The 24,656-nt window shown below is 47.2% G+C and overlaps 1 protein-coding gene, 1 long non-coding RNA gene and 1 pseudogene across 4 annotated transcripts; 1 reads left to right on the top strand and 2 right to left on the bottom strand.

The window, feature by feature from the left end:
• Positions 1 to 766: 766 nt before the first annotated feature.
• LOC119307486 (poly(A)-specific ribonuclease PARN-like) lies at positions 767 to 10,031 on the top strand. Of its 3 annotated transcripts, none has more exons than XM_037583564.1 (9): positions 767 to 1,270; positions 2,690 to 2,820; positions 2,897 to 3,079; positions 3,169 to 3,281; positions 3,604 to 3,720; positions 3,821 to 3,935; positions 4,010 to 4,225; positions 7,288 to 7,949; positions 9,838 to 10,031. In XM_037583564.1, exons 1-8 carry the CDS (start codon positions 996 to 998, stop codon positions 7,923 to 7,925), a joined length of 1,788 nt encoding a protein of 595 aa, XP_037439461.1. In that variant the 5' UTR covers positions 767 to 995; the 3' UTR covers positions 7,926 to 7,949; positions 9,838 to 10,031. The 3 variants fall into 3 exon arrangements, with proteins under 3 accessions (XP_037439461.1, XP_037439460.1, XP_037439459.1); XM_037583563.1 differs by lacking the exon at positions 9,838 to 10,031 and adding an exon at positions 8,695 to 9,222; XM_037583562.1 differs by lacking the exon at positions 9,838 to 10,031 and having other exon boundaries at positions 768 to 1,270; positions 7,288 to 8,043.
• On the bottom strand, positions 4,780 to 5,528 carry LOC119307487. The gene is made up of 3 exons (XR_005149338.1): positions 5,398 to 5,528; positions 5,228 to 5,299; positions 4,780 to 5,131 (listed from the first exon to the last, which is right to left on the bottom strand). It is a non-coding gene; the product is annotated as an uncharacterized LOC119307487 (long non-coding RNA).
• On the bottom strand, positions 9,290 to 13,830 carry LOC119309128 (annotated as a pseudogene).
• Positions 13,831 to 24,656: the final 10,826 nt, after the last annotated feature.

Below are 24,656 nucleotides of genomic sequence, written 5' to 3'. Positions count from 1 at the left end.
CCAACCCTGCGCTAGCCCAACTTTTTCCAATAGATTTAAAAGTACATATCAGGGGATCACCTACAGGGCGACATACATGGGCGAGGCCCATTCATTTTTTGTTTTCTTTTTTCTTTTTTCTCTTTCACTTTTTTCTGCTTTAGTTTTGATCTTTCCTTTTTTCCATTTTTGTTTATTTTTAATTTTTACTTTATTTCCAAGTTGTTTTTTTGCGGTTTTTCTTTTTCTTTTCCCATTTATTATTCTCTATTTATTTTTTGTTTAATAAAACACAAATATTTTTTTTGATAAATATACCTTTTTAAAAAATACATGGAATATTTTTCAAAACACGTGAAAAGTTTTTAAAAATCACACACATATCTTCTTGAAATAGTTCAACATTTTTTGAATACACAATAATTTTTTTGAAACTTGTGAAATATTTTGAAAATTGCATACATACTTTTTTTAATTTGCAAACATCATTTAAAGCAAATAAACACTTTTTAAATTATTTTAGTACTTTTTTAAAATACATGAATGTTTTTAAAAAGCATATGAACATTTTTACGAAAAGGATGATTATTTTATTTTATTTATATGAGCATTTTATTATAACACTATGAAATTTTTACTTATTTTTTATTAATTTGGTTATATCATACGATATTATTAGATTCTACATTCTTTCAACAATAAATTCTACTCCTACAAAAGACCAATGTGAAATTGACCACACTGTCTGCGGCCCATTAAGCAGCGAATAGCAGCGCCCCAGCGCAGCGTCTGGTCTCTGGGCGCCGCCCCACGACCACCTCCACGGCATCCCCCTTCCCGCCACCGCCGCCACCGCCGCCACTAGCACCACTCGACTCCAGTCCTCCGCCTCCACGTCGACGCTGTTCCCCGGCCTCACCCTCAGCCGCCGCCGCCCCCTCCCGGTTCCCCGAGCCGAGCAGACTGCACGCCCCGTTCCTCACCTCGGTCGTGCTCAGCTGCTGCTTCCGCCACCAATGGCCGCCGCCGCGTCGGCGAAGCAGGTCACCAGGAGGGACTTCCTGGAGGCTCTGCGGGATCTGGCGGCCCACGTGAAGGAGTGCGACTACGTGGCTATCGCGGCGCTGAAGACGGGCGCCCCCACCGGGTGGCGACGCGCGCTGCCGGTCGACACGGCGGAGACGGCGTACCTCAAGGCCAAATTCGCGTCCGAGTCCTTCCAGCCTCTCCACATAGCCGTCTGCCCGTTCCGCCTGGGCTCTGCCTCCGGCTCCGACGTTGTCGCCTACCCGTAAGCAGCCCTCTCGCTCATATCCCTCCGCAAGAAGCACCAACAAGTAGGATTTGGGGCGTGGTACTCTGTCAAACATCTTGTGCGCACTGAAATCAGTCGTAAGATAGTGTAGTTAGTAGTATGTTGGAGCGGTGGCCCATCAGCCTATGTCTTGTGTGCAGCATTTCGTTGAACACCTTGTGTGCATAAACGAAACTTTGCTACTCCAGTTTTGGGCAAATGGCAAGATGGGATCAGGTTGGTATGTAGGTGGACCTTTTTACCCTGGTATGTAGGTGTGACTATGGAAAGATCTATCATGAAGATGGTGAATGAAACACCGCTTCATGTCTGGGACCTTGTTCTGAACTTTATGTGTCGATTGGGCTTAGCAGCAACGAACTTGCGTCGTTACCTTGTTGAAGGTGTTGTCTCGTTGCCGATGCTGGTCTTCAGTGTTTGGTTTCGGCAACCTGGATCAAATACTTTTCCTGACTGTCTCCGGCTGGACATGCCAACAATGGCGCGGGGGTGTTTATCCATTCTTGACGGCGCTGTTGCGGAAGAAGTGGACTTAATCGTAGGTGTTAAATTCATGTCTTGTGATGTTTCTACCGTAGTTGTCTATGTCTTGTACTCCTTTTGTTGATGTCTCTGGCCTTGCTGCCTTGCATCAATTTCAATAAAGACGGTTGTGTGCATAACAATGATGTAGAGGCCGGAAGTTTTAACACCCTGTTCGAAAAAAGGGAGTTACCAAAATCCTCCTGTGAATCAAGGAGCTGGATCATTGGTAATAAAATGAAGCATACTTTTCCTTGCATAAAAACGAAGAAAATCATACTTTCCAAACTAGCAAGCAACTGACAGGGACATGAAATATCTCACAGAAATGACATATGAAAGAGCAATAAAGCTGCTTGAAAAAATCTCAGGATTGCCTGCCAAACCTGCTTTCAGTTTTGTCATACTAAATTCTGTTGCTCGCGCTGCTACCCCAAAGAATCTTCTTTGGTCGATGTTCTATCATGTGTAATGACTATATCTTATGACTAAAGGGCAGCCCGGTGCATGTAGCTCCCGCTTGCGCAGGGTCGGGGAAGGGTCCGACCACTTTGGGTCTATAGTACGCAGCCTTTCCCTACATTTCTGTAAGAGGCTGTTTCCAGGACTTGAACCCGTGACCTCATGGTCACAAGGCAGCAGCTTTACCACTGCGCCAATGACTATATCTTATGACTGTAGCACTAAAATCTCCATTTATTATGGATCATCTGAGTTATTGCTTGTAAATGTCTGTTTAATTTTACACTTTGGGTTCATTTAATTAATCCACGTTTCATCCTTTTGAGGAGTATGCTTGCTCTGTTTCTGTGCTCCAGTCTATTGATTTCTGTCATCATTACTGATGCTCCTGTCGGTCTTTGGGTTGTACAGGTACAATTTCCACTTGTTTCCCAGAGATGAACTACAGCTTGGAATGCCTTCTTATAGTTTCTCCTGCCAATCATCTTACTTTTCATCGATGGCCCGTGATGGTTTTGATTTTAATATGTGCATTTATGATGGTGAGTCCTACATCATGCACCCAAACAAATGGCAAATTTGGTTATTTGATAGAGGGCTTAATTTTTATATTGGCAGGTATATCTTATCTATCAAGGGTGCAAGAATCCTTGGCTAGGCAAAAGACTTTCACCCCTCATCTTCAGCAGCCATCTCCATCAGCAAGTGCATCCGTTGCTGATTCAGTTTTTACAACTAGAATTAAGTCGAGAATTCAGCATTGGCATAAAAGATGTGCAGAACCCAGTAAAACAGCTGATGGTAGGGCACTTTTGATAAATAATACTAAAGCTACTCTGTGTATTATTTAGATAGTTAGATGTCTCCTAACATGAAGTCTTACCGTGCAGGATCTTTAGTTAGTTCTCTCAGGGAACTAATCATGGGCAGTGAATCATATGGTTCAAGGCCCAGTATGACCATCGATGTTTGCAGTGATCGCCAAGTTCAACTTGTTTTGGAGGTGTGGTTTCTCCACTTTACATTTCATGGTTTGTCCAAAAAAAATGTCATTTTCTTAACACTATTAGACTCTTTTTTTTTTGGTGCGAATGTGACACTATTACACTCCTCCAAGGAAAAACATAATATATTCACTTTCTCACGCTCTTTAGTATTTTTACTGTTGTTTTGGCTACAAGAGCTAGGTGCTGTGATAAAGAACTGACAAATGTGAAATAGATGACATGCTTTTAGCAGGGTCTGATTTGTATGTGCTCACCCGTAGGGCGCAATCTGTATAAAATATAACTCCAAATCATTGATGATGTTGAGCTATACTGCAGACAGTAAATGGTACCTCTGGTGATCTTGTACCTCTTGTTGTTCCGGATAAAGGTGGGGTGCCTAGGGCTGTGCGTGTGATCTTTACTAGTTCTGCAGAGGATAAAAATCTTCTCCTGGTTTGTATCCCTAAAACTTGGCAACACCATTTAAATGTAACTAAATGGCGTAATCTTAATCTTGTTTCATTTTTTTTCCTTTGGGAACTCTTTTTTTCAGATGGACATCCAAAAATTGGAAGATGAGCAGAATTTGAAGTTTCGCGGATTTCGGGAAGTTATTGATCTAGTAGCATCTTCAGAGAAACCAATCATATCATACAATTGCTTGAATGGTATGTTAATGCATCACTAATTTTTTATCGACCTGTCATTTCTAAAATAGTATAACTTATTTTTTTCTTCTCAGACCTAACAATGATGCACACACAATTTATTGCGCCTCTTCCGCCGAACTTGCATGAATTTATGTGTTCTTCGAGGCTGGTTTTCTCTAGTGTTGTTGATATTGGCCACTTGTGGCGAGAAATTAGCCCTTTGAGAAAAGCGAAGAATATACAAGCGGCTCTGAGTTACTTACAGAGACAGTACTTTGTGCCAATGGAAATAGAAATACCACTGCAAGGTACAGTTCCAGCTAACTTAATTAACACACCATGCTGCTAATAAACTAGGGAAAACTTTGTTTTTGCCACTCTAGTTCTTGCCCACTTCACTTATGCCACTCTAGAATTCAACATCTCATTTTTGCCATTCTTAAATTTTGACAATATATCACAAATGCCATTCTATTAGGTCAATGGACGTTTTGACCAAACGGACCAGGGAAAAGACCATATTGCCCTTCATTATTTGTTTTGCTTTTGCCACTCCTGTTTTTGCCGAATATTACTATTGCCATTAAAGTAACGTTTAGGTTCACCATATAGCTGATGTGTTACAAATTTTGGCATGACCTATTTGAAAATATAACAACACACATAAATACACTATTTTGACCAGAAGTAAGCAAAGTAATAACATCATGACCAGTAGCATAGTAAAGAGGTTAAGACATTTTAAATATCAACAAATTATTTCTTAGGAGTACAAATCCACAACTAATCTAAACAGCAAGGTTCACATGCATATGAACCACCCAAAAGTCAAGCTCCACACAAGTTGAACATAGCACAGTAGTTGCATCAGCTACAGCTACACAACAAGGCATGGTGCTTCACAATATGTAATTGCATTAGCTACACAACAAGCTACACAACAAGGTTCAAATATGCATGGTGCTCCACAAAATTACATGCAGTTGCATCAGCTACACAACTACACAGCAAGGTTCCATATGGCACGGTGTTCCACAAAATAACATGTAGTTGCACAGGAAGGTTCACAACTTTTTGCTTCTTGTGCTCTTCGATGGAGGACATTGTTTACTTCTTGTGTTCTTTGCTGGACTATCATGTGTAGCAGAAGTCTTCTTAGATGCTTCAAAAACTGGGCTAGGCTTTGCCCTTTTACCACCTCCTTTTCTTTAGAACTGAGAATGAATGAAAATAAGAGTGTTGAAATGCAAATTTACAATAGGAAATATTAGACCATTATGGATTGTTTAAAGCCAAACAAGCATGTTTACCTGCTAGTACCCATAGTTTCAGCATCTATGGCATTGGCTTCTATATCTTCTGGCTCAACATTTTTTCTTTTCCTAGCAGTTTACAGATAGAGAATTAAGTTAGACTATGCATGTCATTGCATTTAGATTAGATGATGGATTTGCACAGCAAGGTTCACATGTATATGTACAATTCTAGGTCAGTGGATTCTTGTAAGAACGCGCCCCGTATGTCACAATCTGCTTATAAGGCGGCAGCTCTAACCTACATTGACACAAATTGGACATCCGTAAAGTGTGGAATTAGGCTAGCTAGCTAAGTCATCAACATATATGAAATACTGAACAAAATAATCTTTTTTTTGCACTGTTCCATTATCTTGTTTCTATATTACCAGGGATCCCATATTGCAATCAGCATGTATGTATGACATATATGTACCAATGCCATGACTTTTTACTGAAAGAAAAATGCAAATGAGATAACAGGTTACTCCATTGATCTAACTAGTAGTGAATGAACTAGTGTAGGTTACTCCATTGATCTTTTCTTCCTCTTTATTTCTTTTTCTCTTTTCTCACGATTACAAAGTATACACGGCTGGTGTATATATATACACGCAGCCAGCACCAGCGGATACAGGTCCTAGTCGAATCGAATTCACCTATTAACAGACTTGGACTACAAATTCCTAATCCTAGTACTACTTCTACCAACGCAGCTAGATAGCTAGGCACAAGTCGTAGCCAGACTCAACTTAGTATTTTTCCTAATCTAATTATACGGCCACGTTGATCACACCTTACTAATTCTGGCTGAACACTAGTAACACAAGAAAAGAAAACCAACTCAAGCTAGCTTTCCTATACTACTACACCGATGTAGATTTGTAGACTAACAAGTTTGGATTAAGCTAACAATGTTTACTGTTACTGTACGCAGCCTGGGTAATGACCAGACTAGCATGTGCTTGCAATACTTTTTCTAGGAACTCTGCTTGCAGATATCCCCTACTAGCAACTTCCATAAGAAATCAAATGAACCATTTGCTTGCATCTGACAGGAATTATTAAACTAGTTGCTTCACCATCATATCTCACGAATCCCTAATTGCTCCTGTTATGCACACACGAATCAGGGCATGTGTACAACTAGACAAAGCAGCATCCCCATGAACAGATCAAACTCCAACTAACCAGCAGGAGCATAAAAAGAAATTTACTCTAACAGATAAAATGCTACACATCAGGGAGAGGAACCCGCAGGGTTGAGGTCTTCTCGGCCGTCCCTGCCGACGGCGCGACTCCCTCATCCCGTGTGAGCTGCTCGGGGAGGGGGTGGAGGCCACTGGTGTGGACTGCATCGGCGAGGGAGGCCGACGAAGGGAGCCGCGGAGGGGAGGCCGCAGATGTGTGAAGCGTCGGCGAGTCCAAAGCAGGGCGCCGCGGCGGGGAGACCGGACATGCGGATTGCGTCGGCGAGGCAAGATCAGGGCGCTGCGGAGGTGAGGTTGTAGGGGACGTGGATGCGGCGGTGGACGCCGGGGTGTGGACGCGGCGGCGGCGCGCCGGGGCATGCGGACGCGGCGGCATAGATGGATGTGGCTAGGTCATTCCTGGGATGGGGATTGGGACGGGTGTGTGTACAAATTTTCTTTTACTTTGTGTGGAGTGTGTATGGGTCACTTACAAAGTGGCCCCACAAGTCAGTAGGGGCAACTAATGTCATTTTTGCAAATACTGACAGGTCTTTTCTTGGTCAACTAGCAAGAATAAACGGTCAACTAACGGATGTGTAACAGAATGGCATTTGTGATATATTGTCAAAATCTAAGAATGGCAAAAATGAGATGTTGAATTCTAGAGTGGCATAAGTGAAGTGGGCAAAAACTAGAGTGGCAAAAACAAAGTTTTCCCAATAAACTATGGAGTTTCTCCTTGCTCATCATATTTTAAAAATGGAGTATATTATTTGTAACTAGTAGTAGGTGTGAGCCTTAAATTGTTGCATACATCATTATAATGCTTTCTTAGTGGCATTTTGAATTGAACCCCCGTTCTCTCTTTCTCGGTTTGCACAGATGGTACCAAGGGTGTCACAAAAAGTGGAGAAAATGTTCTGAGAATAACAAAATTATTTGCTAAGCTAAGCAAGTTACTTAAAATCAGTCCCAATTGTCAACCTCAGTCTGGTGAGCAGCATTACACAGTTGAAGATCACCGTAACATTCTTTATCCCGGTTGCATGGTGGAAGAATCTGATGGTGTTGACTGCACTAGTGAGCCAGATACCACAAGGACAGTGAGCACCCAGAGTGTTGTTTTCTTGTGGGGCTTTAGGGAGACATCTGCAGAAGAGCTGAGATCCCGCCTTGCAAGATTGCATCATGTCTTCTCAAAGGATTTTGATCTAAGATTGTTGGATAAGACATGCTCAGCTCTGATATTTCGTAGTTCTGATACTGCAAGTGAATTGCTAAGAGACATAAGCTTGGAGAGTCCCTCACTAAATAATTTCTTCTCAGAAGGTCTGAAAGCTGCAGGTTTTGATGTCTACAGGAAGGCTTGCAGTTCAGGGCTTTGGGATTCAGCTTTAGCTGAGGCCCTGGAGAGCGCTTCATTGGAGCCAGCTACTTCAACAATTTCTGAGCATGGTAGCTCTGAGATATACTGGAATAGTTCATTGAAGCTGGATCTAAAGGAGTATCTGGAATGCTAGAACGTCATGTAGCCTTCTGCTCAGGTAATCTTAAATTAGTGAGTGCACACCTCTAGATAGCATTCATAGCAGGCAAGTAAAATCAAGAAAGGAAGGGGAAGCTTGCTTCTTTGAACTACTTTCTCCCTGGACATAAGTTTCACTCTAGGTGAAATGTTATTTTGGTTTGCCTCAGAAATCACCATGTGCATATTTGAGCCGAGCTTCTGGACCTGATCTACCAGTCGGCATTTCCTGGGATTTCTTAGTTTCCATCTTTCATCTTGCTGTGATGGTAACTTGACAAATCAGTGACATCTTAGGGTGGGTCTGTTTGCGATGCAATAGGGTAGAATAACGGCATGGTTTTCAACCCAAATTGTTAGCCGGGCCATGAAATTGTAGGTACATCCATTTCAAGGAGGATTCCGTTTACTATTTTTTCATTACTAGAGTCTTTCTTAAAAAATGATACTGAAAGGGCATCTTGTATATTATAATTATCAAGAAAAAGAATAGCTAGTACAATGGAAAGACAATGAAAAATAAAATTACATCAATGACTATGTTTATCTCCTGACTTACTCCTCCTAAATTAGTTATCTTTTACATGTCAATCTGAACCGTTCATTGCTGTTATTTGTTGTTGCTTAATCTAAGCCATTCCTTTTCTTCTGCCTTAATAACAATTCCCTTATTTTAGAAGATAGATAGATAGATAGATGTTATATTCCAGAGACAATTCCTCTCTGTAGTTGTGCGGTATTCAGCTCTCACTTCCTAATCGCAGGTCCCTTTTAGACACATCGTATGCTGACCCGGGACAGGCCAATCCGCTAAATCCAAGTCCCCGCCTGCCCAGCGATCCTGGCGCACCCGGCATACCCAAGCCGTAAAATGCCGACTCAACGCACAATGAGTGCCCCCTCCATAGCGATCATCTCAACGCAATGGCCATAAACGGAGTACCCCGACACGGAAACTAGACGGTCTCACTGCAGCCCACACTCTCTGGGCTGTCGAGCTTAGGAGTTTACTCTTCATGAGAGTAGCCATTATCGTCGCTCAGGTCCAGTACACTTCTTCATCTAGAGTCAATATCGTCGCTCCCGACTGGAATGGATGTTCTTTTTTTTTTTTGATAGAGAACTCCCTCTCCGATTTCTATTAACAGAAACCAGAGTGTCTTATAAACCACCAGGAACTAAAGCGAAACTGCCATACATAACAGCAGCAAAAGACATGATGCGCAAACCCACATGGTGCAGAACTGGGCTATCCCCATCTGCCCATCAGGATTGCAGGGAACTGGGACTACGCGAGCCTACACGCGGCCGGAATGGATGTAGATTGCTTTCCTCTTAGGTTGAGCAGATCAGCATCTTCTATTGCTGCTGAACCGCTAACGCAAATCGAGGCCGCTCCTCTTGTTGAAGGGGGATTCCCTCATCTTTCGTACCTTCTTCGCAGGAGAAGGAGCACTGCAGTTGCTTCCTCTTTTGCTTGGCTCGTTCCTTCTTTTCTTTTCCCTTTTCTGCTGTCCTTCTGTATTCTCAGTTTCCGCGCCTGCACAAGTGGTCACACCATCAGCTTAAGCTTTTGTAAGAGATGGATATTTCATGTGCACACACACAAGATTGTACATGGGCATTACCACTACGTTCTGGAGAGGATTCATCAAGATTATAAGCAAGCAGACGATTTTTTAGTTCGAAAGCTTCGTCCTCATCATCTCTCACCGGTGCACTTGCCTATGAAATTGTTAAATTGAGTTACAAAAGCAGCAAATAAACCATGACTCGAATATGTTTTATTTTTTAGCAAAGAGCAACATGTACTGCCTAGTACTCTCTAACTTAAGAACTTTATCAGTTGTGTTACTCTGTACCTTCTGAGATTTGACCAGAGTATTCCAACGCTGTTCCTTGTGTAGTGCTGCTTTTTTCCGCACCTGTTCTTCAGCTTCAAATTTGGCATCAATCACCTGTATCAAAATCAGCGAGTGAGAAGAGGTGAAACACATTACAGGAAAAACATTAGAGAGAAACACTGCTTAATTACATCCAATTCCTTTTCAAGAGCATCAAGGTCTCTCAGCCAAAGAGTCTCTGGAGTTGTTTTGCAGAGACTTTCAACTTTGTCCTCTAAATTCTTCTGCAGTGCGATGAGCTCCTGTATCTTCTCCGGAGTCAAGGTACCATCTGTCATTGCGAGAAGATACTCATATTCACTCGCATTAACTCCTGCTGCAGCTTCATCTACTGCTGTAACTCCTACAGCAACCGGCTCGGCCGTGATTTTTTTCCTCTGGGAAAGGCTCATACCCCTTCTGCTTAAGCTCCAGGAATAGCTCTGCCCTCTTCCTGTTATTGACTATGATGTCCCCAGAAATAACAGCAAGAATAAACCTCACTTTGTTCTTCGGCATCAACAACTCTTTTCTGATGTTTTCTAACATTACTTCCTGCACAACATAAATCAGTCAATGTGGCAGTTTGCATTTGCAAGACATCATCGCTAAGGAAAAGGTTTAACATGTACTCCCTCCGTTCACAAATATAAGATATTTTGAATATTTCAATATGGAATACATCTAAAACGTGTCTATATACACCCGATTCAGGAAAAAGTTAAAACATCTTATATTTGTGAACGGAGGAGTACCTTTCTTCTGCCATAGAATTTGCGCCTCAGTTTGAAGAACTCTTTAAGTACTGAAAAGGTAACACTATTTCAGATTCAAATCTACAAGAAGAGAAGGGGTTTGTAGTTGCAATCCATGTCCATATTAGATAGAGATACTCACTGTCCTCTGGGGTGTCATATTTTCGAATCTTCCCATCCGAGTCAAGCAAGTGCATGTTTGTTGTTCCTACTCTTCTTATCAACTTGAATTTCTTCTCAAGGCCTTCTTGCTTAGCTATATTCATGTTTTGCTCACTCAAGATAACATCAAACTCCACATTTGCATCATCATCATCACATTGTGACGATATTCCCTATAAATTGGTTGCGGTCGAATAAAGTCAAATCATCTGAAACCCAGAGAACGAACTATTTGTATGACTATTACCTACCTCTAGGGGACGGGGCTAGTTTCAAGCTGCCTCCCGGGTCGCTCGTGGCGACTCCGGAGGCCCCTCGCCGCCACCACCAAACCAACCCCCCACCACCGCTCCCTTCCCTGGCCGTCGCCGGAGGATGTCGCCGGGCTAAGCCCTGTGCGACGGACGGCGGCGGCGGGGCCTTGCTTGGGCTGCTCTCACGCCCGCAGGCTTCCCCCTCCCCAAGATCCAAAAGCTTCATCACTGTGCGCCGCCTCGATCTGCTCGTCTCCTGCCGGCGCTAGTCGCTGCTCGGCGCGATGGGCTCCGCCGGTCTTCCCCATCCTTCCTCGACCTCCATCCGACTGGGCCGGGAGCGCAGCTTTGATCTGCTCTGCCGCGGACGGTCCTCGCCGCCGCTCGCCGTGCTAGCATCCAACGGGCTCCCTCGACCTCCCTCCAGCTCGCCTGCCGCGCTCCGCCTTCACCGCAGCTCCCCCGCGCCTCGACTCCAAGCCTCTGCTCCACGACCCCGAGCACCGAGCTGTGTGCCTCGGCTCTAGATCCGCATCCGCTGCTCTGGGATTCAACCTTCCCCTCTTGCGCATGGCCTGCACCAGCGCGGCTTGGCTCCATGCCGGGTCTTGCTCCTCCATGCCCCGACCAGCTCTTGCCTTGCTCCATCTCGCACCGCCGCGCGGAGTCCACTTCCATCATGCCCATCGGCGTCCTCCACCGTTCAGATCAGGCCCGGGCTCGCCGCTCTCGACCTGCGCCACCATCCTCCGCGTCGACCCTCCTATGCTCCCCCGCCCTCTGTCCACCTCCGACGACGCACCACCTCGTCTCCACCCTCCCCACCGGCGGCCTGCTCCACTCGTCCTTCCCCGGTTCACCATCCGCCTCATATATCCGTCTCGGTCCTGTCCTCTGTCGCCCTTCGACTCCACTTGGATGGCGGCCCACCATTGACAGATGTGCTACGGGAGAAATCCCCGCTGACCTTGTCAGCTGACCACGGCGGCGCTACTCCAGCGTCGCTTACCCTCTTGGGGGCGTGGCTCATGTGCCACTCTTGTCTCTCGGTCCGGATTCGCAGCTCTCGGCTCTGCCCTCTGGGAATTTAACCGGTTATGCTCCAGGCGAAAGCTATGTGACGGCGTCATCCTCGGATGTCGTCCACCTTCTTGAAGGCGTCACTAGGGAGCTCCTTGCCGCCATTCATCCTCCGTTGCCCTTGGGGATTGGTCATCCTCTGCTCTGCTAGCTCAAGACCCTCTCATGCCTGTCGTCCGTTTTGGTGAGCTTCGTGCTCTTCGTGCTATCTCGGTTCATCTTTGCTCAACAACGACGCAACGATGCCTCCCCACCTTGCTAATCGTGTCGGCTTGCTGTGGCGGAGTTTCCAGTCAAGGTTCGTGATGGGTCACTCGTTGATTGGTGTTGCTCCTCTGTTGTGCCAAGGGGTTGGTATGCACGCAGGTGTGGTGCGTTAGGATAGTTGTTTAGTGTTGGTATTGTGTTTCCTCGATGACACACCACTTCCTCTCGACTTTTATGGTGGTGGTCTCTTGGCTTGCTGGCTAGGTAGTGCTTTCTTCGGGGCGTCCATATGCTCTCACCCTATGTAATCCGGTGGTTTTTCGGCACGGTTTCCCTTATAAACCGGGTCAACCTGTTAAGGTTTTCGATCCGGTTTTCCTTATAAACTGGATCAAACACTTGGCATTTTGGCCACTTTGAGCAATATATTCAGGTGGGGAATCTCTCCCCCCCGGTGACCGTTCAAAAAAAATTACCTACCTCTAGAAATGGTGGTTCCTTGTCCTTGTCCTCATCATGCCACCAAGGACACATGGATTCAAGGAACTCTTGGTAATCTTCAGTCCAGCAGCGGATGGGAAGCTCCGTAATTCTAAGCTTGGTGTCATCAACTTCCTCTATAACACCAGTGATGGTATATGTGACACCACCTTCTTTTGAACTTGTCTCCTTCAAAGAGCCCTGTCAGGTTATGAACAGAAAATTTGCATGAAAAATCAATGTTTAATTAAGGAGCCAAATTTGCATAAAAAAATGTGACAGGACTAGCTGACCTTGAACCCCTTGTACCAAGGGTCCATTGGTATCACAGTCTCTCCATCTAGTAACCTTTTCAGATTAGCAATAATGTCTCTAGGATTATAGTTTGGAACATAGCTGCTCCATCCAGTGCCAATGCCTTCACTTCCATTGACCAAAACCATGGGCATGATCGGCATATACCTGAAGAAAAGGTGGCATATTTTAGGCGCACAAAAATCAGTCCATTTGCAATCATGCAGGGTGAATGTTCAAGGAGATAACATTACCAACTGGGTTCAACCGACTTTCCATCTTCATTCAAATAATAGAGAAGAACATCATCATCCTTTGGAAAAATTAAACGGGTGATAGGTGCTAATCTGGTGTAGATATATGCGGCATCAGCAGCATCTTCGCCCCCTCGGCACCTGGTGCCGAACTGGCCGCGGGGCTCCAAAAGGATGATATTGTTGCTGCCAACAAAATCTTGAGCCATTCCTATGATTATGTTGGCCAGACTCTGATCGCCATGGCGGTATGCTGCGTGTTCTGACACATAAGCAGCCAGGTGCGACACCTGTAGCCAACGAAGGTATAACGAATTCAGGAATATGCCATGATTGATGACTCTAAACGCGCAAATTCAACAACTCTTTTCTCCCACAAAATAAATTCATGAACACTTTGGCGCGCACACACACCTTAGTTTCTTCAATCAAGTTCCTCTTGAACGAGCCGAACAAAACCTTCCTTTGCCCTGGTTTAAGGCCGTCCACCATTGATGAAGGTGTTGACCGTTCAAGGCCTGCCTCTGCCATCGAGAACGGGGCCGAGGTATGCCGGCACCTGCGAGGATCGCGGGAACTCCGGCGAATGGGAAGAAGCTGTTCGCCTTCGCTGCCCGAAGATGAAGTGCCGGGGGTGGAGTGCTTGGCGTCCGTGGCGACGGCTGGCGGTGAGCGCGTGGTGGTCGTGAATACTCTCTATATCAGAATCCAGAGTCGAACGCGGTGGCAGTGTTCGTTTCCATTCCAGGACGTCCATTGACTCCATTCCATTCCATTCCAGGATACGCGGTTAGGACGGATACGTATCAATCACGATTTCCTCGCCATGGCAACAAGCCAACAAGTCCGTTCCGGCGTACGGCGGGTCCACCAGGTCTTGAAGCGCTACGGGTGATAGGAGGCGATCGCCGAGGCGACCGCGTTCTCTCGCTAGGGTTAGGGTTTCGGAGGACTGGGGTGGTTGGAATCTGGCAAGCTAGGGGCGGCGACGGCGTCTCCCTTGAGTCAGGCCAGTCTACCTGATCCTCCGCGCGTTGGAGCGGCGCTCATGGCGGGGGGAGAAGGAGGGAAAGATGCAGCTGCGGTGAAAAAACCTACACCGATCCCATCTGTGGCGGCGGCGGCTACGCCGGCGCGGAGGGGAGCCGGATCTGCTGGCAGGGAGACGAGCAAGTCTCCTGTGGAGAGCAAAACGCCGGATGCGGCGGCAAGCCTTTCAGCGAGATTAGGAGGCATGGTGCTTATGGACAAGGAGGAAGAGGGCTTTGTCTTTGAAGATCCACAACCGCAAGTCCGTAAAGATCACCGATGGTCTGCTGTAGGTAAAGTGTGCTCCCCGCGTCCGATGAAGATGTCCGTTGTGGAGAAGACGATGCCTAGGGCTTGGGGTTTGCACAAAGAAGCTAAGTTTGCTGAGATTGGGCCTAATATCTTCGAAGTACACTTCGGTTCTGAAGGGGACTATAGGCATGTCATTCAAAACGGACCGTGGCAGTTTGATTTCAGTGTCCTGGTGATGAAGCAATATGAGGGAGACAAGAGACCGTCTGAGATGATATTTGATAAAATTGATGTGTGGGTAAGGATCTCGGACTTGCCACCAGATAGAAGGACAGAAGCCTTCGGGAGGGCTTTGGGAGATTGGTTAGGGGAGACGGTGAAGGTTGATGTGGATAAAGATGGAGTGGCTCAAGGACAGAGCTTCAGGATCCGGACTAAGATCTCTGTGTTTGAACCACTAATACATGAAATTTACTTGAGGAAGAAGGATGATGATGAGAAGACATGGTTTGATTTTTACTACGAAAAGATACCGCATTTCTGTTTTGATTGTGGCAGGCTGGTACATAAGGAGGGTGAATGTGAACCACCAGTTGACTCGACGTCACAATGGGGAGGCTGGTTGCAGGCATCCCCAGGAAGGAACAATGGGAGCAAGGACGGGTCAAGGGCTGGTGGGATGAGTAGCTATAATAGCTATGGTAGCTCTCACACTGGTGAGACGGCTAATAACAATAACATGCACCCGAGGGTAAGAGATATTCCTACAAAGAGGAACCTGCAAGCTGATTTTTCGCGCACGTCCGACGGTCGCACTGGTGACCGCCGGGTGCATGAGGGTGGGGAAGTTTCCAGTCCAAACAAGGGTAGAGAGAAGATTGACACAACACAAGGGAGAGACCTCAGGGACAGCCTTGAGGCAAGGAGGGAGAAGGAGATGAGGAGCAAACTGATGGAGCAACGTGTGGAGAGTCAAAGGGGTGATCACAGGGAGGTGGAGCGGGCAGTGCAAACCAATGAAGGAAGCAGGGGGTACAGCAAAAACTATGGCTCGGGGGGCCATAACGGGCGCCATGCAGATCTGGAGCGGGTCGACCCACTAGGGGGATCCGGCATGCATGGGAACCGAGAGCGCCGGAGGGGCTATTACGTAAGAAAGGATAGAGAAGTTGATCGGGATAGACGCCGCTCGGAACCAACACCTTGGAGAGAGGCAGAAAGTGGGAAGAGGAGGCCGAAGCAGGTGTGGGTGCCAAAAGGAGATGCAGAAGGGAGAAGTAGGGAGGATGAGTTCATTCGCGAGACGAGGAGGAAGACCACCTCGGTGTTTGACCGAATCCAAGAAAGAGATGATAAAGCGGCGGACCCTGGAGCCCAGGGCCGCCGAGAGCAATGAATCTCCTCGCCTGGAACTGCCGAGGATTGGGGTTGGACTCGGCGGTGGGTGAACTACGGGACCTCATTAGGTCACACAACCCAGCGGTGGTTTTCTTATCTGAAACTAAAAAATGGTCGGGGGCAATGGAGAGACTCAAGTGGAGTTTGGGGTTCAGCAAGGGGGTCGCGGTGGATTGCAAAGGAAAAAGTGGAGGCCTTGCGCTTTGGTGGAGAGATCATGTGGAGGTCACGGTTCGGCCATGGTGCCAATACTATATAGATGCCAAGATAGTACACGAGGGAGTTACCTTTAGATTCACTGGAATCTATGAGGAGCCAAGTGTTGAAAAGAGGTCGAAGACATGGGAAATCCTCCGCTACCTCCGGGCACAAGAAGGTTGCCATGGCTTTGCGTGGGCGACTTTAATGAAGCACTCAGACAAAGCGAGCAACAGGGAGGCAACCCGAGATCACTGCAACAGATGGCACTATTCGAGGACTGCTTATCCGACTGCGGATTAGCGGACTTGGGTTTCTCGGGCTATCCGTTTACATGGGATAATAAACGAGATGCGGGGGAAAACATTCAGGTGCGGCTAGACAGAGCGACGTGCGATGCGGAGTTTGCGCAGATTTTCTCAGCGGTCGATGTGCAGCACATTATGACGGAGGAGTCCGACCACCAAGCGCTTCTTGTCCGAGTGAGGACGACGCAGGCTGAGAAGAGGACAGTGAGCCAGCGCCCTTTCATTTATGAAGCTACGTGGGTCCGGCATGAGGGCTACGACGATATGGTGGCCTCTGCATGGGGGGAGGCCCATGCAGCCAATCAGGAGGGAGGGCCACTCCGGGCGGCATGCAGCAGGTTGAGGGCCACGACGGGAGCCATGCACGTATGGAGTCGTAGGGTTTTCGGGTCAATTAAAAAACAAATCGCTCATTTGAAGAACCAATTAGTAGATGCCAAGGAGCGAGCTGCGCGGTCAGGTTACAGGCATGAGGTAAAGGAGATAGAGGACCAATTGCATGAACTGTTTGAGAGGGAGGAGGTATACTATAAACAGAGGTCTCGGGTCGACTGGCTCACAGAAGGAGACCAGAACACCTGGTATTTCCAAAATCGCGCCTCGCATCGTAGAAGGAAAAACATGGTCAAGGCTCTAAGGAGGGAGGATGGTTCCAAATGCACTGATTATGAAGGAATGCGGACTATGGCAGCACAATTCTACGCTCATTTGTTTGCTACAGAGGGATCAACAAATGGTGAAAGAGTACTGCAACATATTGAAAAGGCCGTAAATGATGAAATGAATGCGAAGCTTGTAGCACCATTCACAGATGAGGAGATTGAAGCGGCCCTCTTCCAAATGGGACCCACGAAGGCTCCTGGTCCGGATGGGCTACCAGCTATGTTCTACCAACGGCACTGGCAGTTGGTTAAGAACGATGTTTGTGCTGCGGTTCGGGAGTTTTTGGCAGGACGGGAGGCTCCTAATGGCTTTAATGATACGGTCATCATAATGATACCGAAAGTAAACTCACCGAAGTTGCTTTCACAATTTCGCCCAATTAGTCTCTGTAATGTCTTATACAAAGTGGCGGCAAAGGCACTGGCCAACCGTCTCAAACTTGTTCTTCCTTTTTTGATAGCTGACGAACAGAGCGCGTTTGTGCCAGGTCGCCTGATTACGGATAATGTTCTGGTAGCCTACGAGTGTGTACACGCAATCAGAAAGAGGAAAAGGAAAAAGCCTATGTGTGCGGTGAAGTTGGACATGATGAAGGCTTACGATAGAGTGGAATGGGATTTCCTGGAGAAGATGCTGCTGAAAATCGGCTTCTCTTGTCACTGGACAGAGATGGTTATGAGATGTGTAAGATCAGCAAGTTTCTCCGTCAAGTTGAATGGCGGCCTCTCTCATAGGTTTGACCCGACAAGAGGGCTAAGGCAGGGTGATCCCCTCTCGCCGTACCTATTTTTATTCCGCGTAGAGGGATTCTCGGCGCTCTTGAACCATGCACAGAAAGAAAAGAACATAAAGGGGCTGGGTTTTGGGAGCACCGGGCCAACAGTGACTCATCTTCTCTTTGCGGACGATAGTGTGGTCTTTGTTGAAGGATCACGGCAGAACTTTGAAGCCCTTCGCTCTATTTTACAGGAGTATGAGGCTGCATCGGGTCAAAGAGTTAACCTCCAGAAATCTGCGATATTTTTTGGGAGAGGTACCTCTGAAGAAAGCAAGGAGGAGCTCAAGCAAGTGCTTGGGGTGGCGGAGGAGGCGTTGAGTGAAAGATATCTTGGGTTACCTACGGTGGTGGGGAGATCAAAAGATGGCACTTTCAAATATGTCAAGGAGTGTGCAAAGGGGAAAGTCTCGGGGTGGAAGGGGCAAGGACTCTCCAAAACTGCGAGGGAAGTACTTGTCAAATCCGGGCTGCAATCTACACCAACTTTTACCATGAGCTGCTTCCAACTCACAAAGAAAATGTGCGGGAATCTGTCAACTATATCTTCGAACTTCTGGTGGGGGGAGGCAAATGGTAAAAAGAATGTGCATTGGATAGCTTGGGACAAAATGTGTACTAGAAAGCGAGAAGGGGGGATGGGTTTTAGGGACCCCGAGGCGTTTAATCAAGCTATGTTGGCTAAGCAAGCGTGGAGATTATATCAGGAGCCAAACTCGCTGCGTGTGAGGGTGTTGAAGGCTAGATATTATGTGGACGGAAGTGTGCTCAATGCAACTTGCCCAGCTGGAGGCTCTTATACCTTCAGGAGCATATTACACGGGCGAGATCTACTGCTAGATGGCTTGATATGGAGGATCGGCGATGGCTCGAAGATTAAGATACACATGACAACTGGATACCTAGGGATGGATGCTTGAAACCACTGGGCCAAAGCTACATCGCTGGGGTTATGAGAGTAAGTGATCTTTTTTCAGCAAACATCTATGTGTGGGATGTTGACAAAGTGCAGACTATGTTCTCCCCTGATGAGGCCCAGGAGGTGTTGCAAATCCCGATTGGGGGGCCGGAGACGGAGGACTATCAAGCGTGGAATTACACGAAGAATGGAATATTTACGGTCCGGGCGGCTTACCACTTACGCATGACCCAGAAAAGGTTGCGATCGGGGCGAGCAGAGTCTTCTTCTTCGGTGCAAGACCACAAGGCGTGGCTAAGCCTGTGGGATACGGTCGCTCCGGGCAAGGCCAAAACACATATGTGGAGGATGATCCGAAACGGGCTAGGTGTGGGCTCGGAACTTCTGAGGAGGAGGATAAAAGCGGGTGTTTTCTGCACGGCTTGTGGATGGGAGGAGACAAATTATCACATGTTCTGGGGTTGTTGCCATTCAGCAAGATTCTGGAAGATAATGCATTCGGAATTGGGGGTACCGGTGGCGATCCCACCGGAGACAGTTAGCTCTCAGAATGTTTTATCGAGATGGCTACTTTCCTGGTTTGCAGAAGCTTCTGATGATGCGCGCGCTGTCCTGGTACAAGGAGCATACGCGCTATGGTTAGCAAGGAACAACGCTCGAGATGGGCAGAGGATAGAGGAAGCGGATGCAATCGCAAGGAGGGTCTTCAATCTCATGGGTGAGTGGCAGGCTATCCACGGGAGAAAGGCTAAACCAGCAAAATCTGTGATAAAGGAGAAGTGGAAACCCCCGGAGGTAGGATGGGTAAAGGTGAACGTAGATGGTGCGACGATGAAGGGAGGCGAAGGGGGAGGCACTGGAGTGATTTTCCGGAATCATGAGGGCGCCTACATGAGCGCAGCGTGTCACTTCATCCCACTGTGCAACAACCCAGAAAGAATGGAGCTCTTGGCGTGTAGAGATGCTGCGGCCATGGCGGCAGACCTGGACATTCCAAAGCTATACATCGAAACGGATTGCAGAGAGATAGTGGGAAAGCTTCAGAGTAGAAACAGGGATCTATCAGTGCTGGGACCGATCATAGAGGAAGTGAAGCTGCTGCTCGCATCGAGGGAGAGCTGGAAGGTGGCATGGATTAGGCGTGAGGCTAATAAAGCAGCTCATTTGGTAGCTAGGGAAGCTGTAGTAAGTAAATTAGACTTTGTTTGGCGTCATACGCCCCCAGACTTTATCTTGCCTGTAGTGTCGGACGAGATCCCCATGTGGGATGACTGAATGAATAAAGTTTGCTGAGTTTCAAAAGAAAAACAAGTCCGTTCCGATTTCTAATCTCGCGGGCCCAAATGCTAAGGAATGTGCGTCACCGTCACACCTGGTGCTACGATAAGCCTGAAGAACGATGCGGTTTACATTCAGTTAACGAAGGGCTGAGATCGCTCCAAGTCACCTCATCGTCCACGGTCGTGATGCGTCATGACAAACCAGTTACTATTTACGGTTAAGTGGTTGTCTTGGACGTTTTACGTCTGCCTTTTACTTACCCAAATGATAAGTGCCACACGTGTGGCACGGTGCACTCCGGCACTGACGTTTTTTACAACTGAAGTTGCCGGCTGAAAAGAAAAAAAAGCTGAACTTGTTGTCTAAAAAGAAGTTTTCATGGTTGATAACTAACGTTGCCATCCTCGTGTCACTAAATTTTCCATCAAAAAAATTGGAGTTGGCATGTGTTCGTGCCACACGTGGTATATTAGGATCCTATACTTAAGCTTCTCTCTCAAGTTTGATTCTAAAAACCCAAAAGACAGATAAACCCCGTGTGCTTGCTTCGTGGCCTGCATCGTATTTTGCATATTTGCATCTGTGGCTCATCTTGGACACGTTGAGCAAATAGACTAAAAACTATATCGTGCACATGGTTTGGTAGCCTGCATTTCATGTCGGCTGTTTGGTAGCCTGCATTATGCTTCAGGGGTGAGCAATTTTTTTTTTAAACAGAGGCAAAAGATTTGCCTCATCTATTAAATAAGGAGAGAATGGAGTTTAGAGTTTTACATAATCCCCTACATACAAGCGGCATGAAAAATTACTCGCACAAAATTACAGTCCCAAGTTTCTTTGCGCCGGCAGAAACCCATAACTTTGCTTCTTCAAGAATGGATCTAAGAAGAACATGCGGTAGAGCAAATTTTTGACGAAACACTCTAGCATTCCGCTCATTTCAAACGGTCCACGAGATGAGCATGGTGAGGGAGGTCATTGCATGCCAGTTTGGCTGTCGGTTATCGGTTCATTTGCCCCACCACTCGTTGACGATTCATCAAGATGCCACCCAGAGGTGTTGATGTGAGCTAGCCCAAGCTTCTCGATGATAGATCTCCATAGCCTAAGCGTGTACCGACACTTGAAGAAGAGGTGAGGCCCCGTTTCTTGTTCTCTCTTGCGTAGTTGGCAAAGGCCACAGTTAGCCCAACCGAGCCTCTCCAACCAATCTGCGGTCCAAATACGGTCTTGTAGAGCTAACCAAGCGAAGAATTTAACCTTGGGGGGGGGGGGCAAGCCTTCCAAACCATGCAGTCCATGGGCGACAGAGTCAAACCAAGGAACTGAGCCTTATACGCGGTGGCGGCCGAGTAGATCCCATCATTCGCATGCTTCCAAATGATATCATCTTTAGCCTGCCCATCAAGGTGGAAATCATGAACAAGCATCCAAAGAGTGAAGAATTCGCGAATGTGACCAACGGTGACAACGCTGCTGGGATTGATTTTGAGAATCCAAGCATTTCCTTTAAGAGCCTCCCGCACCTTCCAATTTTTTCTCCTTGAGGCCTCGAAGATTAACGGTGCAATATCCTTGGGCTTCCGCCCAAGCAACCAAGGAGAGTCCCAGAACGGCGTCTTAGCGCCATCACCAACGGTGATAGTTGTAGAGGTGTAGAAAAACTCCAGGTTGTCATCAGTGCAAGGGTTACCAAAACCCACCCAAAGCTTGTGGGGTGCCTTCCATTCGTACCACAGCCACCGGAGTCGTAAGGCACGCGCAAACTTGTCGGTGTTGAGTACCCCAAGTCCCCCATACTCCTTGGGTCTACAAACCATTTTCCAATTCACTTTGCATTTGGCCCCCGTTGTCTTGTCCGTGCCGGACCATAGGAACACCCTCTCCAATTTATTGAGTCTGTTAAGCGTGCTTGGCGGCACGATGAGAGGCGTGATTGAGTAGATTGCTTGGGAGGAGATGACCGACTTGACAAGTGTCGTGCGACCGATAGTAGTAATGTTTTGGCCGTCCCATGTGACCAACTTGCCAGCCGCCTTGTCCTCAAGGTATTGGAAGTCCACCTTCCTAAGTTGCCACACGGAGAGTGGTAGTCCTAGATACTTCACCGGGAAAGTAGCACGAGATGCCTGCATGCTCTGAAGAATGTGCCCAAGATTAAGATGATTGCATCGAATTGGCACGACGGAGCTTTTCTGAAAGTTGGTGTTAAGGCCAGTCACGTCCCCAAAACCTCTCAAGATGGACGCAAGGTTGTCGATATCTGTTTTGATAGGAGCACAAAAAACAGCATCATCATCTGCATATAGGGAGGTTCTCACCATGGGGCCTTGCCCACGAATCTTTTGAAGAAGGCCTTTCCGGGTTGCCAAATCCAGAATCTTATGGAGCAGATCAATCACGATGACAAAAAGGAGTGGGGAAATGGGGCCACCCTACCGGAAACCACGACCGTGAATAATGGGGCGGCCGGGGATCCCATTCAAGAGAATGCGAGACGAAGGCGAGGAAAGCAGTGCGACAATCCAAGCCCGGAACTTGTCCGGGAATCCCATACGCTGGAGGAGATCCAAGATGTATTCTCACTTAACAGAGTCAAAGGCCTTTCTTATGCCCAGCTTGAAGAGCAAAGCAGGGGTCTTGCACTTGTGTAACCGCCTAGCAAAATTCCAAACGCACAGGAAGTTATCATGGATACTACGCCTCTTGATGAAGGCACTCTGTGCGTTGGAGACAAGGTCATCCATGAGAGGAGCAAGCCGAAGCGACAAGACCTTGGTAATAATTTTGGCTAGGGCATGAATGAGACTGATAGGTCTATAATCAGAGATGCCTTCCGCACCCTCCTTTTTTGGGCAATAGAACAACATTGGCGGAATTCACCCAATGAAGGTTGGAGGTTTGAAGGAAGTTGAAACGCTGGATGACCCTCATGACCGTATGCTTGATGATTCCCCAACACTTCTTGAAGAAAATACCCGTGAAGCCATCTGGACCGGGCGCCTTATCACCAGGCATCTCTTTTATGGCCGCCCAAACCTCATCCTTCGTGATGGTGTTACCCAGGTCGCGCAAGTCATGGGTCTCCACCCCAAGCTCATCCCAGTTGAAGTCTTTGTTGCTACTACGCCCCTACTCATAACCTCGGAGAAATGGTCATGGATGATCTTGTCTTTTTCCTTGTGCTCAGTCACCCACCCATGCACGTGTTTAATCCGGTGAATGTGATTCTTCCTTCTTCTGGCATTGATGCAGCGGTGGAAGAATTTTGTGTTTGCATCCCCATGCCTCAAGTTTGCCAACCAAGCGCATTGGCTCTTCCTATTCGTCTCAAGCACCGCCAAATTGATCACCCTCCGCTTGAGCCTCGAGCGTATGTCACGTTCCTCTGGAGAGAGGACCCTCGCCTCCTGCGCAATGTTGAGGTGAAGAACCACAAGTAGGGCCGCATGGAGTTGGACCTTCGCCTTGGAGAACAGCTTCTTGCTCCACTCAGTAAGCCGGGTCACGGTTTTTTTGAGCTTGTGGAATAGGACTTGCTACGGCTTCGAGAGCCCGACATGCTCGTCCCATGCCTTTTGCACCACCTCAGAGAAGCCAGGCAAAGAAGCCAAAATCACATTTGTTTGGTTGTGTTGATTGTGTTGTGCTGCTCACCGCTTTTAAATTTGATGAACTAATGCAACACACTTCACAACAACACCAGACATATCGAGTAGAAACACAATCAACAATACTCCTACACAAGTTGATCTTTGAGATGGCTCTTGCCTATTGAAAGTATGGTATCTCATAAATGTTCCACGCATTTACACAATTCACATTACCACACAATTAACATTACATCTGTTTTATGACAACGGGGCATGGGGTGCCCCTAGGGTGCTGATCTCTGGGTAAAATATACAGTTTACAGCAAAAAAATAATAACAGTCCAGACAGGAGCAAGTGTACGAGTTGGGTCACCTTGATAGTAGTGCTTGGTGCACCTGAGCCAACAAATGATGGAGGTGCCGACGCTGTAGATCTCCACCTTGAAGCCGAGACACGATAGCTTGAGGATGAGCAGGTCGTTAGGGACGATCTTGTGCTTGTTGCAGCAGTAGTTCCAGCCACTCGCCAGCACCATCTCCCCCTGAAAGATCTGCACCTGAACTCATAACTTGCACCACTTGTTTTCACATAGTCTGATGACATGTGGAGGTTTCAGGATGAGCTAGTGCTTCATCATGGTTCCCGAAGGCCTTGGGAATCACCAACATGGCAATGTCCTCGGCGTCTTTGATTTGCATGTAGAATCCGAGTGGCTCCTTGCTCCCACCTCATGGCCAAGCCTTGGCCTGAGGCCAACTCGCACAGGCTTGCTCATCTTGGCGATCTTGCCTGGCACAACCGCCCTCTTGAACCACCGGTTTCTCGGGGTGATGTCCTCAGCGTCCTTCATGCTAGCAACGACATGGACCCGTTGACCGGTGGTGTTCCACTCCGTCTTCACAACCTTGTCAGTTCAGTGGACCACAATAAGTAATCAACG

This window comes from Triticum dicoccoides, chromosome 5B (assembly GCF_002162155.2).
Source record: "Triticum dicoccoides isolate Atlit2015 ecotype Zavitan chromosome 5B, WEW_v2.0, whole genome shotgun sequence".
Classification (NCBI taxonomy): Eukaryota; Viridiplantae; Streptophyta; class Magnoliopsida; order Poales; family Poaceae; genus Triticum; species Triticum dicoccoides.
Note: the sequence above shows the minus strand (reverse complement) of the source record. Positions and strands in the feature narration are given on the sequence as shown.